This window comes from Rattus rattus, chromosome 4 (assembly GCF_011064425.1).
Source record: "Rattus rattus isolate New Zealand chromosome 4, Rrattus_CSIRO_v1, whole genome shotgun sequence".
NCBI classification, from domain to species: Eukaryota; Metazoa; Chordata; class Mammalia; order Rodentia; family Muridae; genus Rattus; species Rattus rattus.
The window spans coordinates 33,060,477-33,073,281 of record NC_046157.1 but is presented as its reverse complement, the minus strand read 5'-3'; the positions used below and the strand labels follow the sequence as shown (position 1 = coordinate 33,073,281).

At 40.0% G+C, this 12,805-nt stretch overlaps 1 protein-coding gene across 1 annotated transcript in view; it reads right to left on the bottom strand.

The window, feature by feature from the left end:
• Morc1 (MORC family CW-type zinc finger 1) overlaps positions 1-12,805 on the bottom strand; it is a 173,457-nt gene that overhangs the window by 91,579 nt on the left and 69,073 nt on the right. Inside the window, exons 13-14 of the mRNA XM_032899303.1 lie at positions 9,708-9,851; positions 4,035-4,189 (exon numbers count right to left, since the gene is read on the bottom strand). Coding sequence (XP_032755194.1) covers positions 4,035-4,189; positions 9,708-9,851 — 299 coding nt within the window. The remainder of the gene's footprint in view (positions 1-4,034; positions 4,190-9,707; positions 9,852-12,805) is intronic.

Sequence of the window (12,805 nt, the reverse complement as noted above, 5' to 3'; positions counted from 1 at the left end):
ATATATCATTGCTTAGCCTGTAGCTAGCGGTGAATTAGTTAAACCACTTTGGCTCCTGGCAGGTCTTGGTTCCAGCCACCTGCCAGAGTCCTCTGAATTTGTGAATGAAAGACACATGCCAGCTTAATTTTGATATGCCTTGACTAGCTCAATGGTGGGGCACTTCAAAAAAACTCCCCAAATACTCTGATATTCCTGGCTTAACACCTCCTAAATCCATATTTTATCTTTGTTTCCCTGGCTCCTTCTGGGTGGCCCCCTATCTTTGCTGCCCACGATGCTTCTGGGCAGCCCTTCTGGGGGCTGCTTTCCTTCTTGTGCCTACATTTCAGCTGTAAGTCCCCCATTTCTTCCTGGACAGGTCCCTCCTACCCCTTCGCCTGGGGGCCCTTTCTTCTACTCCTCCTCCTTCTTCCCCATTCTTCCTGCTGGAACCTTGAAGTCCTTCCTCTTTCTTCCTACCCAGTCAGTAGCCATTGGCTCTTTATTGATCAATCAAAAAACAACTGGGGACAGGAACTTTGAGCACTTAGGCATGCAGATTCCCAATGTTGGAGGCTGAATTTAGAGAAAGCATTAGAACCAATCCCCCAAATTAGCCCAAAGCCTGAAGCTTGCCAGGCACTGGCTGTGGTTTCCCTCCTTATTCTTCTCCATTAGGTAACCATTCTGTTTCTAATTGTCAGAGCAGATTAGCCCTGTGTCTTTGGTTGATGTGGACTGCATAGACTGGGTGATTTATAAGCAATAGAAATTTGTTCCTCACAGTGCTGAAGGCTGCAAGTCCAAGAAAAATGTACTGGCAGTTTGCAACTGTTGCCTCACATCCTGGTCCAGGGATGGGCGCCTTCACTCTCTCCTCTCATTTTTCTAAAAAATAGTCATGGGGTCTCTGCTGTCAGGACTCAACCACTTCCCGGAGTGCCCTCCTCCTATACCATCCTTTTGGGGAGTCAGTGTTTCAACTTATTAATGTGAGGTCAATGTGAGGTGGACACAACATTCAGACCATAGCAACCTACAGGATTAAAAGTTGCTAGACAAGGTAAATCAGGTTTGATTGGTCAGTTCTAGAACACTCAAGCCTAACAGAGCTTGTTGAATGAGTAACAATAAGAAAGCTGAAGAGGTATGAGGACATTTTAAAATACTGTGGTACTGAGATTCACAGGCAGCCTGAAGAAGGTAGATCCTTTGCGACTGTGGAGGCCATGTTTCAGGGCTAAGCAACAGTAAAGTTGAGGAGATGAATGTGATTAGGCTGAGTGACTTTTGGGTTTGTTGTTAACAAAGAACATGTTGGATTTTATTGAGAAAGATGATGTGCATTACTACATCATAGATTGTGCTATAGCAGTCAGTTCAATTCTGATCCATGTTAGAGAGTTAATAACACCAATGTTATCTATTTATGTAATAGCTGTCATTCAACCTCAAATGTCATTGTTGTTTTATGCCATGATTTCTATCTTCTTCCCTCCCTACTCCTCAAAGCTGATGAAAAGCTATAGCATTATTAGGATGATGTAGAAGAATTAAGGAAACAGTAGCCAACAGTGAGGTGAGGTCAGCCCTAGGAAAAACTATTTGTGATTTCCCTAGTATTCACTGTGCCAAAAAGAATGCAGATTTGGGAAATGACACAAAGTCATTGCCTCTGCATTTCTCTCTCTCTCTCTCTCTCTCTCTCTCTCTCTCTCTCTCTCTCTCTCTTTGCTGATTCAATGTTTCACAAGGGCCCAGTTTTCCATAGGAACAGATCAGATTTACAACAAATACAAAGATTGCATCTTTTATTTATAAGGGAAAAAACTCTCAAATACTTTTCATTAAAACCATGTGACATGTTGTACTGGCTTTAAGAGTATTAGTCAAGCATTACATAATTTTTGCTATTCTGGTAAAGGTCACTGTACTCATAGGTTACTGAAACTATCAAGTCATAGCTTAATGACTAAATTCCAATTTGCAATGAATGGACCATGGCTCATGTTTGCTCCCCTATGCCCACGGTCTTCCTTTTAGGAAAGCTTTGTTGTTGTTGTTGTTGTTGAAAGTATTCTTATTCCAAAATTCATTCACAGGAATTAAAACACGTTACCAACTAATATTAATAGAAACAGATAAATTATTTATGTTGAACCATATTACATCACTTGAGAGGCTTTTGAAGGAAAGTAGGGGGCATGGTGCAGATAGCATAGGGACAGGAAATAACAGAGTTGACATGAGGACATGCTAAATAAAATCAGAATAGGAGAACTGGACTGTTGAGTGTACCCACACACCAGGCCAAGGGGTTGGGAGAACTACACACACAACAGGACATCCCAAATATGCTAATTGAGATATCTCTATCACTTTTAAATATATGCTAGCTCTTTCTGGGGACTTCATTCCTTACTATAAGGCTGGGAGGTAAAGGTCTGCATTACTGAGAGGATATGAAGAGAACAAGGTCATCATGATTTCAGATGCTCACTGTTTCCAGTCTATACAACGTTAGTACTTGAAAACCAAGGAGCAAATGCTTGTCTTCACTTTCACTGTTTATGCTTATGATTATGTTTATATTTATATCTTCTATATGTCCTACAGGTTTAAGTAGATCTTGTCAATCACTGTCGTAATTCCTGTGCCTTGTATAACTCCAAATATGTCTCCAAGGGGGATATATATATGGTATGGATGCTGCTGGCCCATAGACCATAACATAGACCACAACATTAAGCACATCTTGGTAGGGTACCTGTTTGCTCTGTTGTCCTATGAAGTTATATATCCATCTGTCTGTGTCACTGGTGAGGAATTTTCAGGTTAAAGTATAATGAGTACACAAGAAAAAAACCACTCTAAAATTACTACCTCAAGAGAGCAATAATAACATCTTAAGTTGTCCTGGAGGTAGAAAACTATATTCGATATGCTTGAACTATGCATACTTCAAGCCAGTCACTGATACATTCATAGTAGCTAATATGTTTCCTTTTCATAAATGAAGTACTATGTCTACCTATGTTAAAAAGTATTTGTGTAATACATAAAACAGTAAGTCATTGTTTAAGTAAGTCTGGAAAGTGAGGTGACACAGGTCAAATTTTCCAGATAACTGTTCTTTATCTTTTATGTTTAGAAACATTTATTTTTAATTGAAATGTTTCCAGTGTTAGTATTCTCAGTAAGTCTTTGATCTACAGTCACATGGGTTGATATGTATTATTTCGTGGTATGTGATGGCCAGAGATTCTCAGGGAGGTCCATGTGGGATTATGTGCTCTGGGAAGACAGAGGAGTCTCGGGGGACTCTCTGAGGGATTTCTAAATCTCTTGGAAACAATGTTCTGCCTTCCTCTGCCATGATCAGCTACCACAGCCCATTGCTTTCCAGTTGCTTTCCTCTTGAAATGTCTAGTCTGTTCTTGTGTGTGTGTGTGTGTGTGTGTGTGTGTGTGTGTGTGTGAGAGAGAGAGAGAGAGAGAGAGAGAGAGAGAGAGAAAGAAGTAAGAGAGAAGTGAGAGAGAGGTAGAAAGAAAGGGTAGAGAGAAAGGAGAGACAGAAATAAGTGAGAGAGAGACATAGATAGATAGAGAGGTAGAGAGAAAGGAGAGACAGAGAAGGGGGCATGGAGAGAGAAACTGACTTACTATGTTATCCTGGGTGGTCAGCAATTCCCTATATAGACTGGGCTATACTAGATTTCAAAGAGATCTACCTGCCTCTACCCTCCAAGTGCTGGAACTAAAGATGTGCTCCACAATGACCAACTGATGCTTTGTTTTGTTGTGTGATATTCTAGGAAATATTCTGTAACTGGCTCTCTTCTCACTTTTATTGTACCACTGAAGATGGAATTCATAGCTAAACAAGGGTTCTACCACTACGCCAAATCCCCAGTATCCCTCTTATGTTTTCCAAGAAGAAGCCTTTCTTCACAGCTTTGGATTACTGGTTACTTCAATCAATATAACCCTTTCACCTTAAATGAATCCCAAGTTTGAGCCCCTTAACTCTTACTATGACCACAGAATACTCACTGATCCCAGTGTCCTTACAGTACTGGATCAAGTACTGTCCCATGACTTTTAGTAGATGATTATATTCTTGGACATTGAGGAATTCTTGTTTATTATGGGATGGTTCCATGATCTCCAAGGGTATGTTCACAATTCCAATCACACCTGCGCCAAGTCTGAGGGAGTAAATACATGAACGAATTTTGTAAAATCAGGCTAAAGGAAAAGGCAAACATTCACTGGCTACTTGCAACAAATCTTCCACAAATAAACCCATTGCCTTGGTGAGGACCACATCAAAGTGATTATGCAAACTTAAAGATATTTTATTATCCACAGTGATTTCTGGAGAGTTTAGTTCTGTTCTATGATGTCACCTCACTATGTCATCATCCTAACAAAACTCTTTCCAAACCTGTTACTTATGTAAGAAACCCAGGGTGGTAGAAAGGAACAAATTTTTCACAAAAACAACTGGAACCCCAGGATCTTCAAGCAATGACCCAACATGGACCTTTAAGTCTGATACTAGACAAAAAGGACTATGGTCTTTGTCCCCATTTCATCTGTCAGGCTACATGTCTCACCATTACAGTGACTCTCAGGCATACACAGAGCTCGAGTAAGGGAACATAACAGGCCCAGAGGGTGACAGCAGCTATCTGATTATTAGCCTGATATTCAAAGGTCTTTTGGTTCTTTAGCTTTTCCAGGGATACAGGCTATACACCCACCTAGGATATTCTGATTTTTTTACATTATAGGATTTGAAGGAAAGTCTCCCATGTTCCAGAACACAAGAGATAGGATCCCCACTGCTCTTGTCATAGGATATATCACTCTTCCCCAATGCAAGGCCCCTAACAGCTTTATATTTCACAACTTTCTTCTTCTACCCTGTCCTCCTCAGTTACTCGTTCTGTGAGTCTAAATTTATGCCTCAAAGCGAAGGCCTGATGTGACTTCCTCGTTTACTTACTGCCCTTCTCATACAACATTCCTTTATTCATTTATCCATGCATTTATTTACACAGCCATTCAAAGTTAACACCTGGACCTGTTCCAGGCATTACAGACTTAGACAAAAGCAAGAAAGACAAGGTCCCTAGGTCTCATTCACTGAAGAATGACAAGCATGACATTAGCAAGTAGATAAATATACAGGATCATGTCTCGAGGTGATAAGTGGTTTTAGGAAAATAAAATGGGCACTAAATTATGTGAAAAGTGACAGATGGGTGTGACAATAGGCTTGGATTTAATTAGGTAATCAAAGAAGGGCCTTTAGCATTCATGCCTAAAAAGCATGCCAAGGCCAATAGTGAGCCAATCTAAGGACAAGAAGCTTAATAGCAATTGCTAAGCTAACTGCTCTAAGATTCAAAGCAATGAAAGTCAACTAATTTGAGTTTTAGAAAATCACTCTACAAATAAGAAAAGAAAAACTCAACAAGCCCTACTTACAAATAACATAATTCTGTTCTTTTTTTAATTTTGTATTAGATATATTTCTTTACTTAAATATCAAAAGTTATTCACCTTCCCGGTTTCCTGTCCATAAGCCCCCATTCTGTCCCCTCCCCCTCCCCTATACAGGTATTCCCCCTATACATCTCCCTTACTGCCCCCCTTATTCCCCTGCACTGGGGGTCCAACTTTGGCAAGACCAAGGACTTTCCCTTCCACTGGTGCCCCAACAAGGTTATTTATTCTCTGCTACATATGCAGTTGGAGCCCTGGGTCAGTCCATGTAGAGTCTTTCAGTAGTGGTTTAGTCCCTGGAAGCTCTGGTTGGTGGCATTGTTGTTTTTATGGAGTGGCAAGCTCCTTCAACTCTTTCAATACTTCCTCTAATTCCCCTCAAGGGGGTCCTATTCTCAGTTTGGTGGATTGCTGCTAGCACTGACCTCTGTATTGGACATGCTCTGGATGTGTCTCTCAGGAGAGATCTATAGCTGGTCCCTTTCAGCATGCATTTTTTTTAGCTTCATCAATCTTATCTAGTTTTGGTGGCTGTATATATATGGACCACATGTGGGTCAGGCTCTGAATGGCCATTCCTTGAGTCACTGCTCTAAACTTTGCTTCCATATCCCCTCCTATGGATATTTTTCCCCCTTTTAAGAAGGAGTGGGAGCATCTGCATTTTGGTCATCTTTCTTCTTGAGCTTCCTGTGGTCTGTGAATTGCATCTTGGGTAATTTGAGCTTTTTGGCTAATATCCACTTACCATTGAGTTCATACCAAGTGTGTTTTTCTGTGATTGAGTAACCTCACTCATTCTTAACGGAACCTAAAGATTCCACAAAATAAACACTTAGGCCCCATAAATCCTTCCAGAAGTATATCAAGATACAAAGTTCATTACATAAACAAATCAGTAGCAATATTCATGTCTTTTTATCTTTTAGTTTTGTTATTGGCACATATCAATTATATATGAAAATAAGGTAATAGCTTTTTTAAAAAATACCAATAATGAGGGGATGGGAAAATTCTATCTCAGTAACAAAAAAAAAAAAAAACTAACTAGAACAAATCTAACTCAGAAGATAAAAGACTTCTACATCTTTCAGATGATGAAGAAAGAAACTTAGGGAAAATCTCCCATGTTCATGGATAAAGACAATTAATATTGTGAAAAGAATATATTACCAAATATACAGATTCAATGCAAACCCATCAAAATTCTATTAACACTCCTCACCAAACCAAAAAAAAAAAAATTCTTATGAAGCACAAAGTAACAATATAACCCCTAGAGGGAAAACAGTGGAAGAGAATTACAACACTGGGTATTATGGACTATATTTAAAAACAACATGGAGCGGACACAGAAACAGACCTGTGGACCAACAGGATAATAGAATGGAGGACCTAGAAAAAAGTGTATATAATCATAACCAACTTACGGCAAAGCTGCTAAAAAACATATGTTGCAGAAAAGACTTGTGCTCTGAAAACTGGATTTTCATACTTAGAAGAGTGAAACTGGGTCCGTATCTTCTACCCTGACCACAACATTTAATTAAAAATGGATCAAAGGTTGCAATGTGAGACCCGAAACTTTGCAACTGCAAGAGGGAAACACAGACAAAACACCTCAGAAATATAAGCACAGACATGCATTTTTGTCACTGGGATTCTAATAACATGGGAAATAACCCCAAGATGTGACAAATGGTATTATGAAGTTAAAAAGCCCCTGCACAGCAAAGGCAATAAACTCCAGAGTATAGAGCAATAGCCTACAGTGGGAGAAACACTTGCCAGTTATGCATCAGACAAGAAATTAATATCCAGGACACATAAAGTGTCCAAATCATACCATCAGTCATTGAATGAATAAACTGAAAGACCATTCTCAAAAGAACAAAGTCAAATTACCAAGACATATTTGAAAAGCTGTTCAATATTTTTAGCCATCGGGAAAACACAAAACAAAACTGCTTTGACATTTTGCTTCATCCTGTGAAGAATGGCCATCAAGCAAAGGACGGACAACAAATGCTGATGAAGATGTGGACAAAGAAGAGCCGTTTTCACTACTAGCAGAAATGAAAGCCCATCCCAAAGGAAATCAGGATAGTTTCCTCACAAAACTGAAAGCGGAAGTACTACATGATGTAGCTCTCTCCATTCTTGAGCATGTACCTAAGTCTCTGCTAACATATCCCGGAGATGCTTATATATCTATGTTTACTACTACAGTAGTCAATATATCAGGAAATGGATCAGCCTAGCTATCCATCAGTAGATGGGCAAAGAAAATGTGGTCCACATATGAAATGAAATTTTATTCAACCATAAAGAAAAATAGAAACTTGATATTGGAGGAAGATTTCAGGTGACTAGAAATCACTAGGCTAAGCAAAGTGAATCAGGCTTTATTTATATTTATATGTATGGCTGTGTACATATGAATGTATTTATCTGTCATAGAACTAGAAACAGGATCACGAGAGGAAAGACAAAGATCTTAAGAGAAGCATGACTTCACTCCTTCTTCAAAAGGGGAACAAGAATACCCTTGGGAGGGATAGGGAGGCAAAGTTTAGAACAGAGACTGAAGGAACACCCATTCAGAGCCTGTCCCACATGTGGCCCATTCATATACAGCCACCAAACTAGATAAGATGGATGAAGCAAAGAAGTGCAGGCTGACAGGAACCAGATGTAGATCTCTCCTGAGAGACACAGCCAGAATACAGCAAATACATAGGCGAATGCCAGCAGCAAACCACTGAACTGAGAATGGGACCCCAGTTGAAGGAATCAGAGAAAGGGCTGAAAGAGCTTGAAGGAGCTTGAGACCCCATATGAACAAAAATGCCAACCAACCAGAGCTTCCTGGGACTAAGCCACTTCCCAAAGACTATACAGTTGGGCTGGCTCTCGCTCCAACTGCATAGGTAGCAATGAATAGCTTGGTAAGGGCACCAGTGGAAGGGGAAGCCCTTAGTCCTGCCAAGACTGAACCACCAGTGAATGGGATTGTTGGGGGAAGGGTGGTAATGGGGGGAGGATGGAGAGGGGAACACCCATATAGAAGGGGAAGGGGAGGGGCTAGGGAGATGTTGGTCTGGAAACTGGGAAAGAGAATAACAATTGTAATGTAAATAAGAAATACCCAATTTAATAAAGATGGAGAAAAAATTAAAAAAAAATTAAGAGAAGCATGAAATAGAAAACACAAAACCAGACTCACTAGGTCAGGGTGGGGATTAGGGGAGGAGAAAGGGAATTCGCTGGAAGGGAAAGAAACATGGTGAAGAACATAGGGCAAAGGGAATAAATGAAAACAAAATATAATGATACATATGTCTGATGATGCCAGGATGAAACCGGTCACTTTATATGTTAACCTTAAAGTTAATAATATTGTTCTCAGTGTTGGTGCACAGTATTAAAGTGCACTAATGATCCTCAGCAAAAGATGGGTGCCCTTGACCTTTATGTCCATAGAGCTCAGCACAGGATATTGCAACTCCCTTGCTTTTGCCTGAACAATGAATGAGGAGCTACTTCCCTGAGCAAGAGGAGGCAAAAAAGGCTCCCTGACTCATTCCACCACTCTTGGGCAACTTGTCTGACTCTATCCCTTTGACTTTTTGCTTTTGAGATTAACCTTTAATAGCTGAGCTCCATTCCTCTATGATGACTTTGCAAGATTCTGCACAACTATCAATTTATGGAACTTGAGCACTAGACAATGTATTCTAGATTCTAAAGGGACTGGGGATGTTACACACACGTGCGTGTACACACACACACACACACACACACACACACACACACACATATTCAGGTAACAAACAAAAGCTGTGAAATCCATAACATGGCTCCTTACAAGATTAACGTTTGGATTTGCTTTTCTCTGTTAACATTCTTTAATTTGTATTACTTTTTTATTGGTGAAACTAGAAACCTGAAGAGGTGTCATAAGGGATAGAAAGACATAAGGAAATACATTGGGGACAACATTTTTCCCACGATATGATTTTCTCATGAGAGAAAGCACACAGCTTCATCATATTATAAATTGGGCATATCAATTCCTGTGTACTGAGAGGAGGGGTGAGTGAAAAACACAATGGCTGCTGGTGTTATAGTGTATCACACGTCTAGCTCCACAGACAGAACTGGACTGTGGCCTCCCTACACTGCCTTTAAATGGAGAAATGAACTACTTACAATGATTTCATTTTCAGCTGGGGACCAACCTTCTCATACATTTTGATCAACCGGTTATTACTGTAAATGAACATTCCAGCTTGGCTTCGGTCTTCTATGTGCACTCCAAAGAACAGAGAGAGAGTTTTTGCTTTCCTTAGTGCCCTAGAATTATATTTAGAAAGGTTTTTAAAAATGATCAATTAAGGAAACATACGAAATTTATAAAATGTCTAATAAATAAATTCAAAAGATAAATATCAAAAGAATACCCTGTAATGTACCAGATACTTTGTAGTACCTGGTGGAAAAAGCTAATATCCACATAGAGTCAAGTATTCTGTATGCGCGAATTACAGGCCAAACACAGGCCTTCATGCAAACACAAGCCTGTTCACTTAAATCTAAAAGGACCAGAAAGATCTCTGTGTTCACTCGTTTGACACGTATAAGGCAGTTGAAGTGGGCAGGGTTCTTTGGAGTAAGAAAACATATAGAGGTTAGGATGACTTACAGGCTGTGGTCCAGCTATGGGTGTCTACAAACAAAAGGTCCAGAAATCCAGGAGTTATTCATTTCTTGAGGCTGGGAGTCTCAGCTGGTCTTCAGTATACATTAGAATCCCAAAGATGTAGGCGCTAATGCCAGTGAAGGAAGCGATTGCCAGCAAAAAAATATGAGAGCAAACAGGCAAAGAGAACAAGCTTCCTTTTCCCATATCCTTCACATAGACTGCCAGCAGACGGTATGGCTCAGAATAAAAGCAAGTCTTCCCACCCTCAAAAGATCTAGATTAAAAGTTAGTCTTCAAATTACTTAATCAAGAAAAGGTCTCTTGCAGGTGTACCTATCTTCTGGGATTTTAGTTAATTCCAGATATAATCAAGTTGCCAAGGAAGAATAACCATCACAAGTTCACTCCTTATCAACTTAACACACAACCATATTTCCTAATGTCAGGCTTAAATTCCAAATGAAAACAATAAACAGGTCATAATTACACCTATCATAATATAACTATACCACCTACAATTACAAATGCATTATATATTTAACTCTGTCATAATCATGCCTAACATGATATACCTATTCTATACATAGCCACAAAAGCACTATAAGTTTTTAGAATGGGTGGCGATATCTCTTGAGAGACATTCTTTTAGTCTCTTTTAGTCTTACACATGATAACCACTGATATTCCCTTAATTGGTGTTAAGTTACATGATAAACAATTTGAGGAAAGAAAACACAAATAGCTGCACAAATAAATTCTTAACAAAATATGACAGAAACACCCATGTTGATTATAATACTCATTTCTGCAAATGGTCATGTGGTTTTAGCTAACATTTCATAACTACCTTCCTCTGCTACACATACTGTCTTTCCTCCACCCTCGGCAAGTACCTCAGCCCGTCTTGGCTCTCTTTCTGGAGGAGTGATCCATACCTTTATTCCAAATGGGTCTTTCTATATATCCTTTGTAATCCTACCTTGATTAGCCTGTTGTAGTTTCCTAGTGACTTTAATTACAGGTTTTAAAAACACCAAGCTATGCCCTAAAAGACCTCCTGAATTCCAGACATACTCTTTATTATCTCCATTGTGGAGAAGCCATCCAATATCCCCTTAGTAATGTGGATCAAGCAGCCCTCTTTACAATGTCATTCCTTTCTTAGCCTCTTTGCTTTAAGGCACCAGTGTTCATCTCTGCTGTTGGCAGATCTGGCATTCAGTCACAGCTGTAGCCGGGTCAGCCTTGTGTAAGTGGAAGTCTAGGTTGCCAAGCAAATGCATAACGTCCATCTCTTCTACCATGGCTACTTTTTTCCTGGCCCGTTGGTTAACTACAATGTTTACAGAAAGAGCATGACTGCCCACAGAACAGGTTATTGTGTCTACTTGGTTACGAAACTCCTCCTCTGTTGACATCACCTTTTGACGAGCATTTACATGGGCCACAAATATCTTCACATCCTTCACTTATTTGGAGAGATCTATTGACACACACCAGATAGAATTCTCACCAATTTTCCAGTCATGCTGTGTTCAAGTTCTTGTCCAGTCAGACATCAATTGACATGAATCAGTGAACAATTGCACATCTGACCATGTATCCTTCCAAAGAAAAGGGATGGTCATGTGTACTGGCCAAAGATCTGCCCACTGGAAAGATTTTCCTTCACCAGTGTCTTTCAGTGTTGTCTCAGAAACAGGCTATAATGCTACCCCCTGTCCACTTCTTAGTGCTGCCTACATAATATGCAGAACCAAGAGTAAAAGAGCCCCTAGTCTTCTCTCCCTCCGTAATCTGATCATATAGCACATTTTATAATGCTGTAGGTGCATGCTTGGGAGGAGATGGCATTGTAACAGCAGTAGGACCATAGGCATTTAGGCAACTTCTTCTTGTAACCTGTTTGTGCCTTCAGGGACTTGCTCTGGACATATTCCATATATACACTTCCATTTGATAAATGCTATTGAGGAAGTCCTGCTTTAAGGCTGAGTGGGTCAGATAATACTCAGTTCATTAGGGACAGTTCAGGTCATTTGGTAACTTTGTGGACTATTAATAAACTTTCAGGCAAATAGAAGGCCAAGAGATGTCTCTCAAAGGGAGAATAGTGTCTGCAGATGGTGACAAAGTCGGACTCCACAATCCCAAAGGTCCCTTCTTGGATTCACCTATAGCAGCTTGACAAAGGCATCAGACATCATCCCTATCTGCAACTTGAATCTCCAGAAACAATGAGTCCGCTGAATCATGGCCCAAGTGGTATGGTAGCCTGTACAACATCCTAGACTTGTTGAAGAGCTTCTCTTGCTCCAGACTACATCGAAAGTTAGTCGATTTTCAAGTCACTTGGTATATGGGCCAGAGTAACACACCAATGAGGAGTGTGCTGTCTCCAGAATCCAAATAGGAGCACAAAATGTTGGGCTTCTTTCTTGGTGGTGGAAGTGAGTAACTTATCCTTTACCTCACAAAGAATATCTCTGCATGCCCTACACACTAGACTACTAAGAATTTCACTGAGGTAGAAGGCCTCTTGAATTTGGTTTGAATTTATTTCCTACCTGTTGATAAACATACGTGTTACCAACACATACAAAGT